General features: G+C 46.6%; 1 protein-coding gene across 2 annotated transcripts in view; it reads left to right on the forward strand.

Moving 5' to 3' along the window:
• The first annotated feature begins 1379 nt into the window (after positions 1-1379).
• TSPAN13 (tetraspanin 13) overlaps positions 1380-25349 on the forward strand; it is a 29224-nt gene continuing 5254 nt past the window's right edge. Inside the window, exons 1-4 of one of the 2 annotated variants that reach the window (XM_020999980.2) lie at positions 1380-1744; positions 12680-12751; positions 20750-20917; positions 24504-24584. In XM_020999980.2, the coding sequence (XP_020855639.1) occupies positions 12692-12751; positions 20750-20917; positions 24504-24584 (309 nt within the window). In that variant the 5' untranslated portion in view covers positions 1380-1744; positions 12680-12691. The remainder of the gene's footprint in view (positions 1745-12679; positions 12752-20749; positions 20918-24503; positions 24585-25349) is intronic. The other variant, XM_020999979.2, reaches the window with a different exon arrangement.

Below are 25349 nucleotides of genomic sequence, written 5' to 3' on the forward strand. Positions count from 1 at the left end.
CTGGCTTGGAAGCTAGACTCTAATATTTGGTAGCTTTCTTGCCCTGGGCGTCTCGTCACTTCTTTCACTAAGCCTGTTTCTTCATCTGTGCTCGGAGATCGAAATACTCCCCGTACTGGCTTCACAGTGCTGTTGTGAGGACAGTGCTTTTGCTCATAAACATGGATAATTCGTAAGATTCTTCTTGCTTCTCCACCGAGGTCCTCGGGATGCTCTCCTTGGCCCCTAGCAGTCCAAGCTCTGTCAGGCCCAGAGACTCTGAGAAGGCCGCCTCAGGTGCTCGGTTGGCAGCACCACCTCTCCCAAAGGTAGGCCATCAGGGGACGTCTTCCTCGCCTCCGCCCCCAGTACCGGGAGTGCATGATCCGCTGAGCTTCAGGGAGGCTGCCACCATCTGCATCTGCCCACAAAGTCCCAGAACTGACGCAATCAATACAGGAACCGACGACCAAGTTAGAAATGGCTCTCAAAAGCATTCTTGGTGTCAGATTCGCCCAGCAACTCTCAGGGACTTGCCCCTTCAGACTCCACTAGAATCTCTTCAGAGAAATGGCGATTACATCAGCAAAACTCTCAGGAAAGGCACGTGGTTTTCTAGGTCTTTGCCTCTTCTCTAATTTGCATAAAGTACACTAATTAAATTTAAGATCTTGAGGCCAAGGTGCTAGAAATCTCTACTCTTCCTTCCAGGAGAGAATCTGGGTACGGTGGAAAGTGGGCTAAAAGCCTGGGTCATTGTCTGACGCTAGTTGTAGGGCCCTGGGATTAACTTCACCGCTCTGGGCCTCAGTTTCCTCATCCGTAAACCGAGGGTAATTCCACCTGGAAGATCTACCTCCCAGGGAAGCTTCTCATTCTTCTCAGTGCCAGGCCATCCTTGCTCTCGGTCTGTTCTGGCAACCTGCTGTGCCCACCCCCCATTCCTCCATCCCTAGTATGCCGAGGACTGAGGCAGGTGGTCCAGTAATCAGAGCCTACATTTAAACAATGGCGGGATTGCGGCTCTAGAACAGAGAGGGACCTGAGGGGCAGCCTAGTCCACCTCCCTTATTTGACAAAAGGAGGAAACTGAGGCCCAGAGAGGCGAGCGATTCATCTGTGACCCCATAGCGGGCAGGTAAGGGGTTCAGTGGGTCCTGGGACTCCAACAGGGATCAGGGCTTTGGGCTCTTGCCGCCCCGCCCCCTCCACCTGCAAACGAGGTGCCCGCCTCCCCCGCCCCCGCTCCCGCCAGCGCCCCACCCGCTCCTTCTCCCTTCCCCAGCGGCAGTGCATATATTTGCATATCTTACCTTTGTTCCCGTGCAGAGACCAATCAGCGCTCGCGGCCCGGCCGGGGCGGGGCCTCGGACACGGCGGCGGCGGCGGCGGCGGCGGCGGCGGCGGCGGCTGCTAGAGCCCAGGGAGCGGGGCCGGAGCGGACTAGGCAGGCTGGGCAAGGCTGGGCTGCGCTGCGGGAGGCCGAGGTGTGGGCTGGGGGTGACCGTGCGCTGCAGCCTGCGACGGGCAGACGGACGGACTGACCGACGGACCGGCGGACTGCCGCTGCTCGGCCCCCGCGTCCTAGAGCCCAGCCCGGGAGGGCGGAGGAGGGGGCGCGGCTGCCCGTGCCCGTGTCCGGGGGCTGCCCGGCCGGCCCTCAGCGCTCGCCCCTGGCCTCGCTATCTGCCCGCCCCCCAACATGGTGTGTGGCGGCTTCGCCTGCTCCAGGAGCTGCCTGTGCGCCCTCAATCTGCTCTACACGGTGAGTGAGCAGCCCCGGGCACGGGCACCTGCCGCCGCCCGCTGCCCGGCGCGGCCTCCCATCTATGCCCCCAGCCCGCCCCATCCCACCCCAGCCCGCGCCGGCTGCCTCCTGGAAGCCTCCTTTCCTCGCCCGCAGCCTCCTGGCTGGCTTCCGGGCAGCCCGCCCCACCTTGGCATCTCTTTGGAGAGCTCCTGCCTGGGGCTGCCTCGGCCTTCTCTCCCCGCCTTCCGACACCCCCTTGTCCTCCGGTTTTGCTGCGGGTTTCCGCATCCCTGGCGCCCGGGCTAGATTAGGACGAGGGTGGCCTTGGAGGCAGCCTGGGCTGGGGCATCCTGGAGCCAGAGCAGCCGGGGTCTGGGGCCCAGCATGTAATTTACAGCCACGTTGATGGCCTGCGGCTTCCTCGTAGGCCACCGGGCAGATTTACACCAGGATGTCCGCGGTGGCTTCGGAAGTTTCTCTGTTTTTTTTCCTAAACAATTGTTTCCCCAGGGCGGCTGCTTGATGTCTTTCCCTGCGCTTGCTAGCAAAAAGCAGCGCTCCATTTTAAGCCGGGTACTCTCCCGTCACGTCCCCACCCAAGTGAGCTTCTAGATAATGATAATGATCATTTTTATTTTCAGGGGTTGGCACCAAGGTCTTCACCCACAGTTTAAACGCTTTCAAGGCAGAGGGACCCTTTGATTTTTGTCCTGGTGGCCTCATTGCCTGGCAGGTTTCCTAGCACACAGTGGGTGCTTAAGGGATGCTGAGAAGGGACTTTGGAGGCATCTAATGTCTCTTTGGTTGAATTAAATTGGATTCCATTGAAGTAGCGGGAGTGTGAGTTGGGGCGGGGGTGGGGGGAGAGGGGTATGTGAAGGAAGAAGCTGATGAGGCAGGATACAAAAAAACAATGTTCCCAGCTCTTGGGAATATGCCGCCCCCCCCCCCCCATTCTCCAGCCCCAGTTCCACCTTGCTCCCACCCTGCAAACATCCCCGGGAGGCCTCGAGTTAAGAAGGAACCAGGCCAGCTGTGGCTAGCTTATGTTACAGGCCTTGGAACCCAAAGTTAGCCCTGTCTTCTCAGCCTTGGGAGAGCTCGGATCATTTTACAGGGATTGTTGTGTGTTTTCACTTGTACATGGCCATGTCTGAGACCTGAGGGCAAGCAAGGGCTTAGGTGTACCTTTGTGGCTAACGCCAAGCACCGTCGGCTTGGTTACTGATCCCAAAGGAAGAGACCTCAACCACCAGCTGGGTGATTTCTGGCCTTGTAATTCAGCAGATGTTTGTTAAATTCCTACTGTGTGCCAGGCCCGGTGCCTGGATCAGACCAGCGTAATTAGAAACTTGTGCCGTGCATGGTTTTTATTTTTCCAAATCCACCTTTGTCTTCTTAAGTGCTACTTATCAGATTAATTGGTTATTAAGTCAGGGCTATCCCCTCTCCTGGGAGCTTTGTTAGTGACCTGGATGTGTTGGCCTGGGCTGCTTCCACACTGGCTTCTTGGGGTTCTGAGTTCAAATCCTTTCTCTGATACCAGCAATCCAGTCATGTGCTCCTTGGCATGTGACTTCATGGCCCAGCCTGTTTCCCTAGTGCCCTAGAATGGTCACCTGTGTGATTTGCTGGGAAAGTGAGATCCAGGAACTTATTTTTTAAAACAGAGCTAGGAGTTTCAGATTGCTTCTGGCAACCCCCAGGACAGGTGCCTTCAGCTGGATGGGAAGGGAAAGGGGACAGGAGGAAAGATGGTGTTTGAAGGAGCCAGTCTGGGGTAGAAGATAGTAAGAGTTCATTCATCTGAAATTCCATAGATGTTGAAAGGAGAGTGACTTGGTTTGGATCCCAAGGCTTCCAGTGGAGTCATGGGGCACAGCGGAAAGGAAGAGTGGGGTAGGAGTCTGAGGACCTGAGTGCAAATTCTGGTCCTGCCAGTTATTACCTATGGCACCTTAGCCTAAGTTTTCCTTATCTGTAAAATGAGACTGGACTCAGTGACATCTAGGGTCCCTCCCAGTTCTCAACCTGTGATGATATGAATTATAAAATGAATTATAAAATGAGACCCTTTAGTCCCGTCCATTGAACACTGATCATGTGTCTGTGCTAGATACTGGGGACACACAGACAAGAAATAACCCCCCACAAATACCCTTGCCCTCGAGGATAGAACTTCTTAACATAAGTAAATAAAATATCATTTAATTATTTGACCAAGTAATCATAGAATGATCAAATTGGAAGGGACCTTAGTGAGCAGCCAGTCTAGGCATGGTTAAGCTGTGGTCCTCAAACAGAATTCTGAGAAAGAGTCCAGAGTTCAGTAAGTAGACTCCCAAAGGATTCAATGACATGAACAGGTTAAGAACCCTTGTTCTCTCCAAGCCCCCATTCCCAGAAGAATCCCCTGTTTGCCACACATGCCAAGTGCATATCTAGCCTCTTCTTGGACACCTGCAAGGAATGATACCCACTATGTCTGGAGCAGTCCGTGCCATGTTGGGGTAACCAATGGCTCAGAAGCTTCCCTTGACACCAAGTCTAAATTTTCCTCTTGCTTGGCTCTCTCCTGTCCCTTCACACTCATATTCTCCAATAATCTAGTATTTTCTGAGCTTATTCCAAGGGTATTGTTGCTCCCCTAGTTCCATTTAACCAAATTTAATGGGATGGGTCATGGAGTTCCAGTGAGCCAGACCAGATCTGGGCTTGGCTTGAATGGTGTGTCATTTCACATTATCACAGATCTGAGGTTGTTATTTATTTAGACTGGCATTGCTGGTGGAGGTGGGGAGGGACTGGTTCAAAATCTTAAAGTGAACATTGGTAAAAAAATCAGAATGGACAGGGAGTTGGTATTGTGGGGTGGGGAGGACAGGAGTGAGTTTTGTCCTGCAAGAAGAAGTCCATCATGTGTATTTGGGCTTACTATCTTCCTCCTAAAATGAATGCCTAGCCGCCATTGTGGGCCTATAGGTCTGATCCTGTTTCTTTTTTAATCCATTCATCCCAGCTTCTTTGGAATTGGATATGCCAGGGCAGGCATGGCAGTAGCTGACTAAAGGTTGTGGTCAGGGTCACGATCATCAGCAATGGGAGTAATAACTAATAACAATCATAAGAACATTGGCTCATATAAAAGTGAGACCACTTTTAAGAGAGGTCATGCCAAATACGATCTCCAAGGGACATGGAATGAAGACTTTCACAAGGTACAGCCTTAACAGAAGATGTTAAAACCATGTGTCGAGAGAGCTAGGTATGGGCCATGCAGCTCATCCTCTCTGATTTTTGAGCTGTCCTATGCTGAGCCCCCAGAGGATGAGCTGAGATGCCAACACATTGATGAAAACACAAAAGGCAGCCCTTTAGCCACTTTGCAGATCATTACATGTAAAAGAAGAGACAGATAGCAACTTGTCTCAGTCCCATTTCCATCTGAACTGCACTGAAAAAAGATTTGAGAAGAGTAAGGTTAATAAAAATAATTCTAACTGTGTGAGATGAAAAGAATGAAGCTGGTGTTTAAACCAGGCAGAAATTGTTAACATGGGTCTATTAACTTTTTTATTTTATTATTATCTTGAAAGCACTTAGCTCAGTGCCTGGCACATAGTAAGCACTACATAAATACTTATTCCTTTCCATCCTTTTCTAGTTTCAGTATAATTGGTCTCCTCTGCTATCCTGTGTGCCTCTAAAAATATTGTTCTGAGAAGGATTAGGTTGCCTTCACCAAAGGACCAGAGGGGCTTGGGGGGAGAGAGGGAACTCTATCACACGCGCACGCTCACACACACACACACACACACACACACACACACATGTTAAGTCTTGCCAAGCACTTTACATAGAATTGTACATCTAGAGTTTGAAGGGACCTTAGAAACAGCTAGTCTAGTCCTAATTTTACAGATGACAAAATTGAAGCCCACAAGGATTTCATGACTTACCCAAGGTCACATTGTGATAGTATTTGAGCCTCACAGCAACCCTGTGAGTAGCATTATTATTAATAACTTCATTTTACAGATGAGGAAACTGAGGCTTAGAAAGGCTCAGTGACTTGCCCAGGGTCACACAGTTAGTGTCTGATCTGAGTCAGGATTTGAACCCAGTCTCTCCTGACTCCTGAGGTCATCACTGTTTCACCAATCCAGTTTGCCTCTTAGAAGTGAGTCAGAGCATACCTGGGTCGCTGGGGTCAGGACAGTCTGAACTTCCTGCTGATAAGTTTTCGCTTCATTCAGAATCAGTGACGTCAGTCCCAGAAGATCACTAGAGCACCAGGGAGAAGGTTTTCCCTCACCCCGTAGAATGTGCTTGATCCCAGGGAGGTCCGGCAAGGGTCAGAATCCTTTATTTATGGCAGCTCTGGGCGGGCCTCCTTCTTTGTAGTTCCCAGCTGCCTTCCTGGGAGTAGGCTGAATGATTATAGAGAGTGGGGGAGAAGGGAACTTTAATCCCTTCATCTACCTTCTGGACCAGAAACTGACACAGAAATTCCCTTTATGTGCTTCTGGGCATCAACTTCTAGAAAACAAAACAAAGCAAAGCAGAGTTTGAGAACAGAACTAGAAACTGAGGCCCAAGCTGGAGACAAGATTGCCAATAACACTTTTGGAGAAATTGAGGTAGTTCAGATGTTTTCTGAGGCATTATAGGCCATTGGAAAGTCTAAGAGGAGACAAAACCAAAAATCAGCCCTTGGAAAGCAGGTGGCCAATCCCTGCATTTGATTCTCTTGAGAGTGAGGAAGTGTCCTGCAAGTCACCTGGCCCTGTATCCTTGCTTTATAGAGGAGGAAACTTAAGAACCAGTGGCGTTCCCAAGGTCAATGGAGTAAGTACCAGAGCTGAGATCTGAACTCTGGTCCTTTGGCTTTGAATTTCCTTCACATGTTTGGCCAGTGAGCCTCAGTTTTAGTTGGGCTCAAATGTATCTGTAAGGTATTTTCAACTGCTTTGATTTTGATCGATCATCTGTCATTACCCACCCCCCCAAGATATGTGGAGAGATTGTTTTTAGAGGGATAGTTTTTGTAGGAAATGTCATGCGCTGATAAGGATATTCATGAGATAAGCTGAGGGCAAAGAGAATTTTGAAATTATCAGATGGTATGCAGTCAAAGTATAAGGTGGAGAAATCATGACATCAATTTAAAGTAACTTAATGTTTTAAAAATGCTTTAGAACAGCAAACTTTAAAACAAATATTGTCTTTATGTAGCTCATAGGATCATAGATAGAGACTTGGCAAGGAATTTTGAGAGAGATCGTTGAATCCAACCTCTTCACTTAAGGTTGAGGAAACTGAGGTCTAAAGAAATGAAGCGACTTGCTTAAGGTCACCCTGACATGGAGTTGCAAAGTGAGGATTTGAATTTGGGTCCTTTGGTTCTAAATCCAGTATTCTTTTGACTATTCTAAACCCCAGTACCTAGTGTTCTTTAATCCCTACCTTGATTATGGTGATGGCAGTGGAGGGAGGCAAGAGAGTCAGTTACCTTTCCTAAGTGACAACCAGAATTTGAATACAGGTCTTCTTACTCTGAATCTCATGCTGCATCAGAAACCAGAGAAGGGTTCAATAAGAAACAATTTTTAATGTTACTTTTTAAAAATGCACAATTTTGAGCTCAGAAATTCCAATTTCCACATCACAAAGTATTGACTTTGTGGTGATCCAAGTTGATGGGGGAGATTGATGACTCAAAAGCATCCCAGGGTCACTAAAGTAGCTGAAGAGGAGGAATTTGAGCTCTCTACCAGGTGCACAGATGCCCTTTTCTGTCTGCTCTCAATACATGAGCAAGTGGAGAAATGCTTCCTCATACTCATCAACTATTCAGGTGCTTTCTGTGTGGATTATGACAAAGACATAGCCAGCATGGTGCCTGCTCTCAAAGAGCTTATGGTCTCATTCAGATCTCTCCTGATGGCATACGAGTATGTGCTTGGGGGAACCAGAATGAGCTGCAGTGTGCACTAGGTGATTTGAGTTCTGATTTCAGATTCATGAAGACCTGGATTCAAATCTGGCTTCAGACACTTAGTAACTTTGGGGCCCTAAGCACAGGAATGGACCTCAGTTTCACCATTTGTGAAATAGCATGGCAAATTGGCTGGAGAGCTGGCCAACAGGTGTGTGTTGGCAAACAACAATAATGGCAGATTTTATTAAGTGCCTGCTGTGGGCCAGGCAGTCTCTGTCCTTAGTGAGCTTACATTCTGTATGAGGAGGTCCTAACCTGAGCCCGAGCCAGACATATCTCCCTGAAATCCATCCCCCACCCTAGATCACTCTATGAACATCCCCAACAAAGACATTACCTTGAAAATATCACGTGCCTAATAAAATGATTTTACAAATTGAAGTGAAGTGAAGGAAAATTGGGGCTAGTTTAGAGGACCATAGACTTGGAGCTGCAAAGGACCTTAGAGGTCCTCGAGTTTAGTGTCTCCATTTTATAGAGAAAACTGAATCTTACTGTGGTGAAAGTGCATGCTGAGGTCATGTTATTAAGGAGCAGGGTCAGAATTTGAACTCAGGTCCTCTGGCTGCCTCCCTGTCTCCCCAGCACTTGGCTGTTTAAAGGTCTAGCTTTGCTCCACACTCCCAGTTTAACCTTGTGCCATCAATTCCACCTGGTGATGTCATTGCTCCCTTTTGGAAAAATGAAGGCAAACACCAAGAAGGACTCTCCATTAGGAAATAACAGATCTGGGTTCATTGACCTTCAAGGCTCCTTCTCACTCGAGTTTCGCCACTGCCATGATTGAGATGGGAAACTCTGCAGGCTTTTCAGCAGGGAGAGCACCAAGAGCCGAGTTTTACATTAGGAAGATTAATCTGGCATCTCTATAATAGCTTAATGCTTTGACTTCTTTGTCCTAGCCTGTATTAAAAAAAAAATCAGGGCAAGACTTCAGGGAAGTGAGGAGATAGGAATAGAAAGCAAGCGGCGTGCGTGTGTGTGTGTGTGTGTGTGTGTGTGTGTGTGTGTGTGTGTGTGTGTGGTTTTGTGGCCCCTTTCCCAGGTTTGATCCCTGGAGGCAGGGGAGACAATGATGATTCCTCATTCACTCTTCTAGCCTTGGTCTACAAACTAAAACAATGTTAAGTACCTGAAACCATATTTTTCTGACTTATATATGGGTACCTTCAGAGGCCAAGGCAGGACATTAAGTCACTTTTGTAATTATTATCATTTGGGCATTTAACAAAACATTCCAGAAGAGCAGGATTTTAAGGAGATTTCTCTCCTGTTGATCCATCTACAAGCATTCATTAAGCACTTATTCTGTACCAGATCCTGGGCCAGGCGCTGGGCATGCAAGGAGATACCGTGCTGCCCTCTTGGAGCTTACAGTCTAGTGGGTGGGAGAAGGGGGGGCAACAGGTAAGTAACCAGAGTATAGAGGGCCCAGAGGGAGCAGATGAAAGGTAACTTTCTCTGGAGGTGCTACCAGCTGAGGGGCCAAGACCTCAAGCCTGAAAGGCGCCCCCCCCCCCAGCTGGAAGGTACTAAAGGAGGGAGCTGGGAATGGAATGGATGCCTCCTGGCCCCCGGCCAGCCTCGCCAGCCGTGCGCCGGCCTCTTCAGCAGTGTGAGGGCAGGGGGGTACCTGTGCTTTTTCATTTTTTAGTATAAAATTTTAGGATTCCTAATAATAATTGCACATCTTACCTTCTTTGACCCTGTGAGGTAAGTGCTAATACTGGCTCCATTTTACTAATAAGGAATAAGCTCAGAGAGGTCAAGTCATTTGGCCAGGATCACACAGTGCATAAGTGCAGGGGTGGGGGGGCAGGATTTGAATCAGGCTTTCCCCAAGTCGAGCATTCACTCTGTGGCTCACAGCTACCATTATGAAGATATCGGGCCAGGGCCCCAGGGAACAGCCTGCAACCAGGGCAAAGAGGGAGATTAAGCTCTGGATAAATACAGATTGTGTGTGTGTGTGTGTGTGTGTGTATTTTTATTTATTTATTTTAATTTTTTGTTTTAGTGAGGCAATTGGGGTTAAGTGACTTGCCCAAGGTCACACAGCTAGTACTGTCAAGTATTTGGTCTGAGGCCGGATTTGAACTCAGGTCCTCCTGACTTCAGGGCTGCATTCTATCCACTGCACCACCTAGCTGCCCCGTATGTGTATATTTTTAACACCTAAGATATGGAATAAGAGGCAGCTGGTTGCTCAGTGGTTAGAACATTGGTTCTGGAGTCAGGAAGACCTGAGTTCAAATCTGGACTCAGACACTGCCATGTGACCCTGGGTAAGTCAATCTCTGTTTGCCTCAGTTTCCTCATATATAAAATAGGGATAATAATAGCACCTACAGGATCAATGAGGTCATTTTTAAAAGATGCTTAGCACAGTGCCTGGTACTAATAAATACTACTCCCTTCCCCCTTTTCCTTAAATATGAGGTTAAATGGGTCTCTAAGTGCTTATGACCAGTTATTTGTTGGTGCAAAAATAGTACATTTCAAAGAGTGGACAAATCAGGGCTGGAGGAACTAAGTTTGAACCCTAATTCAGCCCTGGTCCAGATGGGGCCAATGCCCCAGAACCCATCTTCTGGCCATCCCCCTCCCCCATCCACTTACTGATCCTCCTAGTAACAAGTTGAAAGGATGGCCTTCTCCCTCTTGATTAGGCTTATTTTAAATGTTCAACATTCCTTTGCTCAGGGATCAGAGGTAATGGTGATGCCTCTTTGTCCAAGAGCTCTTGATTTTCAGACCATTGAATATTCTGCAAATTAATCAAAAGCGAGTGCATGTGGCAGACCTAATGTTCACGTTCAAGGGACACATGCTGAGTCAGCCATAAAGCCTCTGAGAATATGATGTTAAAAAGAACATTTCCTGCCATTTTGGTTTTCAAAAGTGTAAGACATGCAGCAGGTGCTCACCTCGTTTTTAGCTTTGACTTCAGGTAACTCTTTTTTTTTTTTAAGGCAATTGGGGTTAAGTGACTTGCCCAGCTAGTGTCAAGTGTTTGGTCTGAGGCCAGATTTGAACTCAGGTACCCCTGACTTCAGGGCTGGTGCTCTATCCACTGTGCCACCTGCCACCTAGCTGCCCCCTACTTCAGGTAACTCTTGAAAGAGGCAGTATAGCCTAGTGGATAGAGTGCTGGGCTCAGAGACAAGGGAAACCTGGGTTCAAACTCTGCTTCTGGGTGGCACTCGCTGGGTGACCCCAGAAGAAAACCTGCCTCCTCTCTAAGCCCCAGCATCCTCATGTATAAAATCTAGATAATATTTCCAGCAGTAGCTACCTGACGGTGTTGTTGAAAGGCTCAGATGATAGATGAGAAAGGCATTGAAACGTTTTATAAGTCCACACGATAAATGTTAGTTATTGTCTTATATTCCACGAATCTGGGATTTGATTAGAGTAGGGAACTTCCGTGGGTGAACTCCCTTCCCCAATGGTTATAGCCACTCCTCTATAACTTAGTAGCCCTAGACACAGAAAGGCTAAGTCAGATGTGCTCTGCTTAGCTTGTAAAGTAGGATTTGAACTCGGGACTTTTCTGATTTCAAGTCTAGCGCTCTTTGTCTTGAATGAGATGGGCCAATCAGTGGGATAAGCATTTATCCAGTGCCTGCCATGGATGAGGCATTGTGCAGGAGGTGATATCTGTAAAACACTTCATAGGTCTGGAAGTGCTCTGGATGTTAGCTATAGGGTTCATTAGAGTTGTTTTGGATTCTGGCCAGGCTGTGGATCTTGGGGGAGGGGGCAGTGAGGGTAGGGGCCGTCTGGAAGAGCAGCTGTTCCATTTGTGTTTATTGTCACTGCTAGCATGGCTTTCTAGACCTGGCCCTGCTCTGGAAAGGAGCCCAGGGGCAGGTCATCCTATACCAATGGCCTGCATGGTCCCTGACTTTTCAGGAAGGGCTGAAAGGCATGACTCTGTCCCTGTCTTCACCTGCTGCCTGCCCAGGGATGGCTCCCCCGACAAGGCCTTAAAGACACCAGGGCAAGTAGGAAGGAGATGAGAGCTGCTGGCAGAGTTTTACAGAAAGCTATTATTGGAATGGTTAATCTTGGGCCCCGCCTCCAACCTCCTTGGTGTGGGTAACTCTTGGTGTGAAACTACCCTCCACCAATGCAGGTTGGGATGGCCTCTGAAAGTGAAAGACCTAGAGAGCAGCTATGAGTGTATATACATGTAACACATATACACATGTGTACATATGCATACCTGTGCGTGTGTGTGTTTGCGGGCTTGGAGGGCTAAATAAATGTCAGTTTCTGTTTTGTTGCTGGCATTATTATGAGCCAGAGGGGGTGTTTGGGGTGTTGAGGGGGGAGTGGCGCCTCCCATGTGAGGGCTGCCCATCCCCCTTTGGTATTGACCTGCAGCTCCTAGAAGTTGCAGCCTGCGCAGCTCAGGTGTGATAAGGCTCATAAGGCCTTTGGCAAACCCTCACTTAAATATTAGTCATGATGCTATTTTTCACACTTACAACATTAAACATGAAATTAGGTGAGGATGATAATCAGTATGAAAATAATGAAGTTGAAACGATGCTGAATTTGGAGTCAGAGGAGCTGAGTTGGAATCCTGGTTAATTCAGCCACCTGTGAGGCTATGGGTGTGTCACCTGACCTTGCTGGGCCTCAGTTTTCTTATCTCTAAAATGAGCAGCTTGGATTAGCTGACCTGGAGACATCTTCCATAATCCCGGAAAAAGCCTCTATTTTGCCCCTGAACGTTCCCATTCTCAGCAATCTGCAAGTTATGGTCAAAGAAGGTGGGCTGGACGGCCTCTGGAGAGCCAGCCAGTGCCAGCCATGCTGGGGCATAGCCCGTCTGCAAGACAGATAGCACTGAGCATTTCCTAGCTTACGGGCCTCTTTGGGGAACAACATTGGATGCAAACAGAAAATTCCATTCTCTATCTTCTGCTGTGCTTCTATAGGGGTTATAGGGGATGCCATGTGCTCCCTGCTATCAGATGCACCTCTTGGTCACTGAAGACCCTGCGGCAAAGGTGAGTATCACTTCAAAAGCCTTTTGTTGTGTATTGAGTTCCCCCTCCCCCCATCAGACTGTAAACTCCAGGAGGGCAGGGACTGGTTTTTTTTTTTTAATTTGTATCCCCACCCCAGCACTTAACATAATGCCTGGCACGTGGTAGCAATTAATCCGGGTTTATTGAATTGAATTGAAAATGTTGCTAGCTCTCTATTTATCCTCCAAACATTCTGTGAATCACTGGGGATTTTTGTGGAGTGAACATGCAAATGAAAGAGTGGTTTTGGTTTGCACCATGTCCCTGAATCCTAGCTATGATGGTATGTCTACCTACGACATTTCAAATATTTCCCATTATGATCCCTCCTATCCACTTCCAGGGGACTTGTAAAACAAACAAACAAAAAATTGAAGGGAAAAAATTTAGCAAAACTAATCAACACATTGAAAAGTCTGCTGTTATGTGTAGTGTTCAACACCCGAAGTCCTCCAGCCTGCGTGGTGGGGGGTGGGAGAGGAGGGACCACCTCACTTATTGTTGAGCGGATGACCATAATCAAGTCATTTCTTCTTTCTAGGTCTCAGTTTTCTCAGCTATAAAGTGGTCATGCTTTCAGTTTTAAAATATTTTTTAGATAACTCAGAAGTTACATGTTCTAAAGTGGGCTGGGGTGCAGGATGTTTGGTAACTTCACGGAATTTTCCCTGAGCACCCTCAAGTACTAGGTGATTTTCTCAGATTGAGGGAGGGGAGGACTCCTCCACCCAGTTCTGTCTTCACATAAACACTGCAGCTCACATCCTCTCTCAGTCTATATAACAAGTTAGCCTTTAAATTGTAATTGTGAAAAGTATTTAGATCATGGAAGGGACATGGAAACATTCAGTTGGATGGTGATAACTTAGATCATATGTTTAGTTATATCCTTATGATTGTTTGGTGGGGGAAGGGCAAGGGACAAACGTTAAATGATATGCTTCCCAAATCAGCAACTTAGTGATTTAGGAAGGCAGCATGGTTCAGTGGAGCAAGGACTGGCTCTGTAGGCAGAAGACCTGGGTTCAAATCATGGCTTTGCCACTTACAGGCCTGGGTGAAATTATACCTCCCTGGGCCTTGTTTTCCTCCTCTGTACAATGAATGCACTCAAAACTGGCCTCAGACACTTCCTAAATGTGTGACCTTGGGCAAATCACTTCACCCTGTTTCCCTCAGTTTCCTCATCTGTAGAATGAGCTGGAGAAGGAAATGGCAAGCCACTCCAGTATTATTGCCAAGAGAACCCCAAATGGGGTGGCAAAGAGTCAGATAGAACTGAACACCAGCTGAACACCAGCAATGACAATGAATGTATTGGACTAAATGAGCCCAAAGGCCCCTTCCGACTCTGAAACCTGTGATACTAGCAACCTCGGAATTCCGGTAACTTCTCCTCCCACCGTTTTAGTCTCTACTTCATGTTCTCCTGAATTTTGATTTCAAATGAGATAATGCTCATAAAGCATTACCTGGTACATAGTGAACACTCTATAAAAGTTAGCGGTCATCATCACCATCATCATCATTGTTATTTTGTCTTGGGCCCTCACGGTTGCTTCTCTCTGGCTTTGGGGGCTTGCTTGAGAGGAAATAAAGTACTCTGGATAGACTTTTATGCCTTGTCTAGTTCCTTATCTAAGCCCTTTTCATCTCTGAGCTTATATCATTAACTTTTCTTTGTTTCCAAAAGAAAACAGGAAAGGTTGGTGCTTCCTGCTTTATAGAGGCACGACTAAATACAAATGAACAGACCTATAATCTGTTTTATTAGACTTCCATCTTCTAAAGGAAGGAAGCCATTCATCAAAGGTCTAAATTTACTTTCAATTAAAATTGATTTCATAAGGGAAATGTTGTCATTGAACTAAGGGGACCTTTTGTTCCTTTGTCGGGAACTTGTGGCTTTAGATGGAAGAACTGGGCTTTTCAATTATGAAATTAGAGTAGGCTTGGCTCAGATGACATCGATTTTAAGGAAGCAGTCAGGAAGACTCAATGTGGTCTATTTATTTTCCCCAATAAGTATAAGTGAAGCCTTACTCATCTTTTACAGGCAGAACCAGATGAAGCCTATATTTCTAGAAGAACTTGGTGAAGCTCACCATTCTTAATATGGTGAGACTTTGCTGTGCTGAATTGGGGACGTTATCACCCCAAACCATAGCCAATTAAATTCCAAACAGTGAGACTATACATTATGGAAACTTTTTTCAACATCGATTTTTTTTTAAAATGGCATATATTTTTGAAACTTTCACCATCTTAATTATTGTCTGGTTGGTCCCTTAGCAATATGACAGGATCATATGGAAAAACCTGCCAGAATCATCTACCTGGTGTTACTGTTGTTGTTCAGCCATATCCAGCTCTTTGTCGCCCCATTGGGAGTTTTCTTGGCAAAGATACTTAGAGGGGTTTGCCATTTTCTTCTCCAGCTCATTTTACAGATGAGGAAACTGAAGCAACCAGGGTTAAGTGACTTAGCTAGGGTCACATAGCTAAGGAGTATCCTGAGACCAGATTTGAACTCAGGTTTTCCTGACTTCATGGTCAGTGCTCTATCTACTGTGCCACCTAGCTGCCCATTATCACTTACCTACTGTTCCCCAGTTCAGAACACCTGGGCAGTAATGGACTTAGATAGCTGTCTTTTCTTTTGCCTATAGTGAACATTAATAACCTCTGACATTTGTGTAGCCCTTTCAAACTTGCAAAGAGGCAGCCTGGATTAGTGGTTAAAGTAACTCTAAATACAAGGTTCCTTGACAGTTACTAATTATGTAACTGTGGAAAAGGCAGGTCAACTCTCTGAGCCTCAGTTTCCTCCATCTGCCAATAGAGATCAGCACCTTCTGTGCAATTTAGGGTCCTAGCTGGCCACAGCACAGAGCAGTTAAATGACTTGTCTAATGTCACATAGCCAGGAGACTGCAGAAATGGGACTGCAGCCCTGGTCTTCTTGGCTTTAAAGACAGCTCTTTAACTACTGCCTCGTCTTCTCAAGAATTTTTGGGATCCTGACTGTGTCAACTTGTATGCTAGCCATCCTTCCCAGCTTGGTGTCATCCAAAGATCCGACAAGCATCCATCTGTGTCTTTATTCAAGTCACTGATAAATTGGTTACCAGAAATCTAGATTCTATTGTTTCTTTGAATTTCAATGATCTCAGATTTAAAATGTGGCAAGCTGGGGGTAGTGGCTAGAGTCATTAAGAACTGATCTGAATCCCATCTCTAGTATTTACTAGCTATGTGGCCCTGGGCACACTACTTGCCCTTTCAGTACCTTGAACAGTTATCCAGGATTTTCCTACAGTTCATAGGTAAGTCACCATACGAAGGGAATTCCTACGCTGGGAGTGCTTCAATATTTAGTGTAGTGAGACTTGAGTTCAAAAACATAGTAGGTGCATGAACCTAGGCAAGTCATCTTTGCCTTAATCTCCTGGAGAAGAAAATGGCAAACCACTCCAGTATCTCTGCCAAGAAAACCCTATGGGCAGTATGGGTGTGGCGTGGTCCACAGGTCACTAAGATCATGACTCAATGACCGGCCAGCAACAAAACGTGTAGTAAAAATACATTATGGAGTGTCTCCCCCACCTCCCAAGCGTTCCTCTCTGTGCTAGATGCTTGAGAGGGTTAGAGATGTCTGTTTTTCTTACTTTGAAGAAGCTTTCAACCCAGTTGTGGATGTAGGACTAGCTCCTCTGAAAGAGCTAGGAATAGGAAAACAACATTACAGGAGAAATTGGATGGTGTGACCTGGGTGGCCCAGGTCAGAGTTGGTGTCTTGCTTCAGAAGAAAGGCGTAATATGATGACTGATGGCTCGAGCAGTCAGGGAAGCGGGATGGATTTCAGCTGGATTGGCCAAGGGGATTCCATGCAGGGGTTGAGGCTTCCATGCAGTACATGAAGGTGGGGATGAGCATGGCTGGTTTGTGCAACAATGAGGAGACATGTCTGATTAGTATGGAGGGTAAGAGTTAAAGGGGAGAGAGATTGGGGGGTAGATAGTTTGGGAAGGTGGGATGTTACTCTACTCAGTAATGTGGGGTGGAGTGATAGAGAACATTCTGCAGCAGGTGGAGAAGTTTCAATTCAGGTCCATAGGAAGCAAAGGGTAGACATGGCACCACAGTCATTTTAGGAAGACTGCACAGGCAGCTCTTTGCAGCAGGCCCACTCTAGGTTTCTCCTTCATGGACTCTCATCAAACAATCAGGCAAAACAAGCCAAACCAAAGGAGGAACAAGTGAGCCCCAAACTCATTGGGGTGTATGTCTGTGTGAGTGGGCATTGTTAGGGCGACCTGGAATTAGGGAGACCACTGAGGAGCTTCTTGCGTTTAGCATCATGTGGTGAATGACAAGGCCTCAACGTGTAGCCTTAGTAAAAATGAAGAGGAAGTAACAGATGGGAGAGTTTTCGTAAGAAAGAAATCACAAGACTTAACAATTTACTGAGCACAGATGGCATTGACAGACAGGGAAGTGAGGAGGACTTGGTTTTTTTAAATGTTTTTACCAAGGAATTTAAAGAAATGCGTTGATTTATGTTTTTTATGCCAATGACTTATACAGTGATTACCTCTTCTGTCCCTCTTCCTCCTAGCAGGAAAATCTATAAAGCACCTCAGATAAATGGTGGTAGCTGGGGCTTAGCGTTGGTCTCAGCACCCACTCAGAAAACATTGCACAACAGCATAATGCTAATTCTGGGAAGCATACTTCCCCAGATTGCTGTGTTCTTTCTTTTTGACCCCAAGTAAATGCTGATGGCATCCCAGGGGGAACTTTGGTCATTTCCCTTCTTCCCCCAAAATAACCTCTTATAGAACCATCTCAGCAGGAAAAATTTTTGGTGGAGAACTTGCCCAGGACCCACATTTTGAAAAATTCAACTATTTTAGATTATGAATTTTGGCTTCAATTATTTAATTATAAGAAGGTATATGTGATTTTGAATCATGGAACGCTCTAGTCCTGGAATAATTGAAGATGACTATCCCCCCAAAGGGAAGTAAAGAGGGCCATGGCAGATATGAGAAGGGTACAGTAAGGAATTATAAAAGACGACCAGAGTAAACCAACGTCATCAGAGAAATGGATGAGTGAAAAATAATATGGACTGGTAGTCACGTGGCAAGTTGAGGGGTCACTGTTGACCAGATTGGGGCACTTGGAGCCTTGTGGTTTCAGGGAAACATGAGGAGGATCCCTCAGTGCAACCCCCTGTCCTCTGCAATCTTTTGGAAGGACACAGATAAGAGGCCATGCACAGGACTGACAGTTGCAGCCCCTCCCGTTCAGAGTATACCCTGTTGCCATCTGTGGGAGGGAGTACCCACATTGATATGGTAACAAATATATGTGAATACGTTACTCACAAGAAGGTGGTCACATCATGTTTCTAGTTTCTTGACCCACAGCAATGGTTTCTAAAAACTGTGTCATAGAAAGAGTTTTATGTAAATCTGGTGGATCAGACCATATGAGTTTCTGAAAGGCTCCTCCTATGCATCTCTTGGATCAAATTCAAAGGCAAAAATGTCAGTGATGATAAGCCTGCAGCGGTTTGGCCTGGGTTTTAACACCAGCAGTCTCATGAGGACTCATTGTTGAAAATGCCATGAATGTGGACCGTTATCAGCATATTGTTAAAGGCTGCCATTTCATCAACTAACACCCACAACTACCATGACACGGGCATGCCCATGCAAGCTTCCCGACACGTGGCGTCTGAATCCTACCTTATGTATTGGTGCCTTCAAGCTCCTCCATCATCTGTGGCATAGCCAAGAAATGGTTCTATCGGGGATTATTCACCCGAGATTCCTTAGAAGCCAGTGCAGGAATGTGGAGACAGCTGGCTTGGGAGCAGTTGGCACTTCTCCCAAGCCCTTGGAGACAAGAAAGGAGAAGCATCCCCAGGGGCACTGCCTACGGGCTCAGGAAAGAGGTGCTTAGGCACAAGTCTGTGTCTATTCAGAGAGCTTTAAAGAAGTCTCTGTTCCTTTTCCTGAAGAATATGGTTTCCTGTGCTTCATGCACACCTGGAGGTTAGGAAGGCCGGAGCGTAGTCACTGCTTTCTTTGACCCTGATGTGGACAGTTTCTTTCTCTGCTGTTTGTGAGAAACAGAGAGAAACCGAAAACCCTGAGATGCTGAGATGCTAAGGTGGGATGCCATGAAGCCTGGCCACCTGTGGCTCTAGTGGTAGTAAACATTAAAAAATAATCAACTTGCTTCTTCAGTATTTCAGAGAGGGCTGGGGTTGTGGTTGTGTGGGTGGGTCCCCCCACCATGCAGCTGCTAACCCCTCTGCTGCAGACGGAAATCTAGTTAGCTAAATTACAATTATTGTCTAAACAAGCCAGCTTACAATGTAACAAAACAAGGGGGAGAATTTCAGAAACAAACCACATTAGATATGGAATGGTTTTCTGTTCCTAAACCAAAAATGGCAATGATATGAAATGAGTACAAACACACACCTAAAAAAAGCCTCAATTTAAATTTTTCCTGAGTTTTTGCTCCCCCCAATAAGACAAAACCCAACTGTTCCCTTGCCTCATGTATGCATGCACGTGCACACATACATACCCATATAGACATGTATGTATGCACGTGTATGCGTATTTTTATGTTTCCATGTATGCACTTAAAATGGTTTCTTCCAGATGCTACCGCCTTCTACAGGAGCTCTCCTCTAAACCTCCTGCTTGGTCGTGCTCTTCCTAACCCTGGGATCACTTTGTATTTACTGTGTGTACGTGCTCTCTGTTCCCGCTCTGAGTACGTGTGGCGTCCCAGGGGAGAACGTACGCTCCCTGAGGACAGGGGCTGCTTTGTGTCCCCTGCACTTCTGGATTCTTCTGGAGACATAGCATCTCCAGACTCTCGTCAGCAGGAGGTTTCAGAAAACACCCTACTTAAGAGCCTTCCTGTGTCTGTCAGACTCTGGCCTTCCATCATTGTCTTAATCTGCTCACATTATCCAAACTCGTTCTTGAGTCTCTAGAGCCTCATGCTGAGTGACTTAGAGTTTTCTAGCCACTGGGTGTGTGCTTGTAGGTCTCCAGATCCCCTTGTCCAGTCTCCCTGCGCAGCCCCAGTGATGCTGATACATGATGGCTAGATGAGGTGATTGTGAAAGTGATAAGTGATGGTCTTACACAGAGAGCTCTCTGAGCCAAGCTGACTTCCTATCAATCGCTAGTAATGGCTTCCTCAGCTCAGTTGTGTTTAACTGGTGGAAACACAGTTAACACACGTGAAATGCAAAGAGCACCTTTATATATTTTGTTCTCTTTTCTTGTCCTTTTAACAATCTGAGTGACTTTGACCGGAGCAAAGGTCCTCTGTTGGTGAGTTCTGGATGTGGTACAGTCCAGAGAGCCTTGGGCTAGCAGGAGTCCAAAGCCTGAGTCTGGATCATGGTTCTGCTGCTCAGAGCTGGAAGGGTCTGTAAAGGTCATCAAATGCAACCTTATCATCTTACAGATGAGGACGCTGAGGCCCAGCTAGGATAAATGACTTAGACATGAAGTGGTGGAGCTGAGATTAGAGCCCAGGTCCTCTGACTCCAGATGTCACCCTTATTGTGTGACATTGGACAAGTCACTTATTCACTACTGGCCTCGGTCTCCTTATCTATAAATTAAAAGGATTGGATGGTGTCTGAGGTCCCTTATAGCCCTTGCTCTGTGATCCTGTAATGACCTTGTATGCCTCAGGACTTAGGAAGAGACAGATTTTGCCAGAAGTTAACTACATACAACAATAGCACTGTTCTAGAATGTAAGCTCCTTGAGGGCAAGGCTAGTTTCCCTTTTGTCTTTGTATCTAGCACTTTTCTGGCACAGAGCAAGTGCTGTTTGATTTGTCTTCTAACATAGATGTCCTTTCTTTTTCCTATCCCTTCCCTTCCTTTTCTTTTCTTTTCTTTTTTTTTTGGGGGGGGGTTCTAGCTGGTTAGCCTGTTGCTGATCGGGATTGCTGCCTGGGGAATTGGCTTTGGCCTCATCTCCAGCCTCCGGGTCGTTGGTGTGGTCATCGCTGTTGGCATCTTCCTCTTCCTAATTGCCTTGGTGGGACTGATCGGAGCTGTGAAGCATCACCAGGTGCTGCTGTTCTTTGTATCCTTTGGGATCAATGAGAGGCTTTGGTTTTTGTTTGTTTTGGGTGGGTGGGGGTCATTTTGTTTCTTGCTTTTCCATCTTGTTTATGTCCCTAACTTGCTGTTAACTATTAACAGCATTCTTTAATTATTTCGTTCTAGATTTGTGAGTTCATTGGTGGGGGAAATCCTGGGGTGGGAAATCCGCCTATTTATGCTGATCTCCAACTTTTCTGCAGCCAGTGGCTTGACAGTGTCAGCTGAGGACACTGGCGGGTGGGGGACTTTCCCATAATCATGCAGCAAGAATCTCTCAAAGGGAGGAATTGAAACCAAGTTGTCCTGACTCTCAGTAGCCATTCTGCCTCTCACAGTAGAAATCGTTTTTCTAAAATTATTATGCAAGTCTTAAAAGTCGGTAACCAGTGAAGATCACGGAAGCCTTCCTGCCTCATGGCCTGGGGAGCTGGGTCTGGCCAAACTCAGGGAAAGACTTGCTATTAGGGCCCAATGGTCGATTGCTTGGAGGCATTCTGGTGCCATGGCAAGAAGGATGGGTCTGGAGTCAGAGGACTCAGGTTCCAAGTCCAGCTTGGTCCCTTGCAATCTCTACGACTGAGCAATTCAATTTAGACATTTATTAAGCCACTTCCATCTCTGTAGGCCTGTTCCTCATCTGTCAAAATAGGGACTTAGACTAGATAGATGTAAAGTCCCTTCTGGTTCTAAGCTTTGATCCCATGTTCTGATGCCCAAGGACTAGCCTGCCTCGGTTCAGAGAAGCTTATTAAGACTATAGACTAGATTAAGTAAGTGTCCGAGCCTCCGGTGCCAAAGAGGGTTTTACACGCTGACCAACTGACGGGTCCTTAAAGTACTAAAATTGAGTAGAGTGGAAGCTTCTTGAGGGCAGGGACTATGGTGTTTGTCTTCGTGGCTGCAGTGCCTAGTATAGTACCTGGCATAGAGTTAGCACTTAATTTGCATTGTTGATTATTACACTGAATCCATATCTGAGAGTCCTTTTCTTCTCTTTTTCTGGATCTGACCCAGGCTGCCCACGATACCGTGTGGCTTGGTCAACATTTACTCATGGGTGTTGTCTGGTGAGGCAGATGTGACAAATGGGAATTGGCCACCATTTCACTCGGAGGACAGAAGCGTCATGGCAGATGGCTTGCTCATTTCCTAGGTGTGGGGTGTGTTCTGCTCCTGAGTCACCCACAAGAACACAGTTATTGCTGTAGGTATCAGGGAAGGCAGGTGGATGGAGTCTGCAAAGAATTCGTAGTCTCCATTTGGTTTTCAGCCAATAAGTTCCCATCTGGGGATCCTGCCATCAACCGTTTGACACAGAGGAGAGACTAGGAACCTAGCGTACACTTAGTCACGGGCTGAGTACCTCCCTAATTCTTCTAGAGTGTTTACTGAAGATATTTCTAGGGCACTCATTATATACTTGTTTCCATAGCCTGCTCACGTCAATTCAATAGAATAAAGCTTTATTAAGGACTTCCTGTGTGCTAGGCACCATGTTACATGTTGGGGATACAAACAGAAAAAGGAATAGTGCCTGCCCACAAGGGGCTTACATTCTACTTGGAAAGTTCATATTTTACCCAGCCACCATTGCAGTGACATGATGGATGATTTAGGGAAAAGTCTGCAAGGAAAGTTAGCTTATTTTAATAAAGCTGATTGCAGAAAAAATTGACTGTTTTATTCCTGTAGGGATTACCTACTTTACAGTTTATTTTAATCCTAAGCTTCCTTTCCTCCATCAGCCAGCATTCTCTTGGACCTCTTGCCCTTGATATTAGGAAGTATCTGATTGAAATTCACAAAAATGTCAGCTTTACCATAAGCAAGCGTGGTGACAAAAGAAAATCTGCTGCCCCCCCCCACCTCTTGTGTAAACCTTCTTTGTACCAGAGGCTGGGACGCTTATTTAATTTAGTTGATAGTCTTAAAGAGTTTGTTGTAGCCCAAAAATGTATCACATGGAGGCCAACGAGCCTCCCTGAACCGAGGCAGGCTAGTCCTTGGGCATCACAATATGGGATCAAAGGCTTAGAACCAGAAGGGACCTTAGATTTATCCAGTCTGAGAATACACATTTACACCCAGTATGAGTCCTTTTTGATTTTGCATTGTGGAGTCCTTGGGATTTCCTTTCTCAAAGTCCAGATACTGAGTTTTAAGACCATGTGGCTATAATAGCTGCGGAAAGGTGTATAACATGCATGCTTTGTCATCCTGCATGCAGAACTGAGAAAGACTACAAGCAGTTTCACTCCATTCGTCCCAAAGATGGAGGATGGAAATAAGACACTGGCTGTCATGTGTGGTCTTCAAAGAAAGCTCTAAGCCCCAGGTTGAAACATGGGTCTGAATGTCCACAGGCTCTTCCATCTAGGTTACTGGCTCATTGCAGGGAAGCACCAAGGGTGTGGAAACTCACCCAGGACTGCTCTAATGACCCCTCCTCTTCCTACCTGCTTATGCTGAAACATGAGCAAACCTCAGATTTTTGGCCTTGGTTCGGAAGAAATCGAGGGCTGCTTCAGGTACCACATGGTTTGGAGGGTTCAATGGCTGGGCTCCCTTGACTTTCTCTGACTCCTCCCAGCTTCCTCCAGGGCACATTGTGACTGGGTTTTCCTGAGCTCCTCCTGATAGCCCTGCCTGCCTCTTGAAATGTCTGGTTGCTGTTACTTCACGCTCATTCTCCTGGGTCCGTTGCTGGTTTTCCCCTAGGGAAATCTAAGCTCCTTGAGGGCAGGGACAGCTTTGTCTTTGTCTTTTCTACATCTCATCTCCTACACAGTGAGCTTAATGAATGTTTGCTGAATTGAATGGACTTTTCCAAGACCTGAATATTGGCAAAGCCAGTGTGGCCTAGTGGGCAGAGCATGCCAGCCTTGAAGCCAGGAAGGCCTCTCAGGCACCTCTCAAACCCATAAGGTGCCAGTATGCCTTAGCAGATGGAAGTTTTCTCACTCGTTTGGGAATTCCCCGTACCAATGAAATCACGCATTCAGTCCTTCTTCTTGAGTATCAGCACGGCCAAATATAGTGTGTGCATGTATGAGTGTGTGTGTGTGTGTGTGTGTGTGTGTATGTGCGTGTGCATATCCATGCATATCCATGCGTGCATGTGTAGGTTAGAGTGGTAGATATGCTATGACATAGTTCATATATTATATGCTTAAAAATTCTCAATGTTGGGGGCAGCTAGGTGGCGCAGTGGATAGAGCACCAGCCCTGAATTCAGAAGGACCTGAGTTCAAATCTGGCCTCAGACACATAACACTACTAGCTGTGTGACCCTGGGCAAGTCACTTAACCCCATTGCCCAGCCAAAAAAAAAATTCTCGATGTTTCCTAAAATAGAACTGCATTAGAGGGTCCCATTTGATTCTTCTAATGAATTAGTGTCCACCACATAGGGCAGGCATCCCTGCACCGTGTGTCTTGTTCTAGAAATGCAGTCCCAAAGGGTTGTGCACTCTGGCTGCGTCTCTGCCTCGAGGGGCCAGCACCTGGGCCAGGGCTTGTCTTCGATCACCAAGGCTGCACAGAAGCTTCCTTCACTCGTCTCCCAGTACATGATCATTCTCTTGCTGGTCTTCATCATCCAGTTTTCTGTATCCTGTGCTTGCCTAGCCCTGAACCAGGAGCAGCAGGTAAGGAGATACCTCCCCGCTCTTATACACCAGGGTGTGAGCTTCAAGAGAGGTGAGAGAGGTCATGGCAGGCAAAAGTATCTCTCTGGCTTGGACTGTCTTGACAGCCCTAACCAGCTTCCCCCATTCCCAAAAGATGGCATCTCTCAGTGCCTTCCTCCATGTCCCCCCTCACTTTTTCTCCACCAAGATGCCACACAGCATTGGTTAAGAATATTTGTGCTGTCCTTTTAGTGACCTTGTTTTTATGGTACTTGCTTGTTGGTGGGAGGATTGAAGGCTTTTTGCATTTTTTGTCCTCGGAACAGGAAAGTTACCCTTGCTAAAGGCATATTCCTCAGAGTAATTCCCTCTTCCATTTTTTCCATTTAAGGAGAAAGCTATCCCAGTTCCATGGCAAGAGAAGCAACCTTGGAGTCAGGAAGCCCTAGGTTCATGTCCCACCTTGGATGCCAAAATAGCTGTGTGACCCTTCTCTGATCATTTTACCCTTTAGTGCTTTAAGCAAATCTCTACAACCACAAACTGCAGACAAAGTTCCGGCCTTGAGTAGCGGAAGGGGTTTCTTGACCTTGAGATTCTGTATAGGAATGAAGTGTCAGGTCAGGTCCTACCCCTCTCCCTGCTAAGTATTTGGAGAGGCAGTGTGGTGTAGCAGCTAGAGTTGGCCTTCATATCAGGAAGATCTGGATTTAAGTCACACCTTTAACACATGGGATGCGTGACTGTAGGACCCTGGGCAAGTCACTTAGTGTCTCAGTTCCC

Source organism: Phascolarctos cinereus, unplaced genomic scaffold, assembly GCF_003287225.1.
Source record: "Phascolarctos cinereus isolate Bilbo 61053 unplaced genomic scaffold, phaCin_HiC Scaffold_1;HRSCAF=81, whole genome shotgun sequence".
Taxonomy (NCBI): Eukaryota; Metazoa; Chordata; class Mammalia; order Diprotodontia; family Phascolarctidae; genus Phascolarctos; species Phascolarctos cinereus.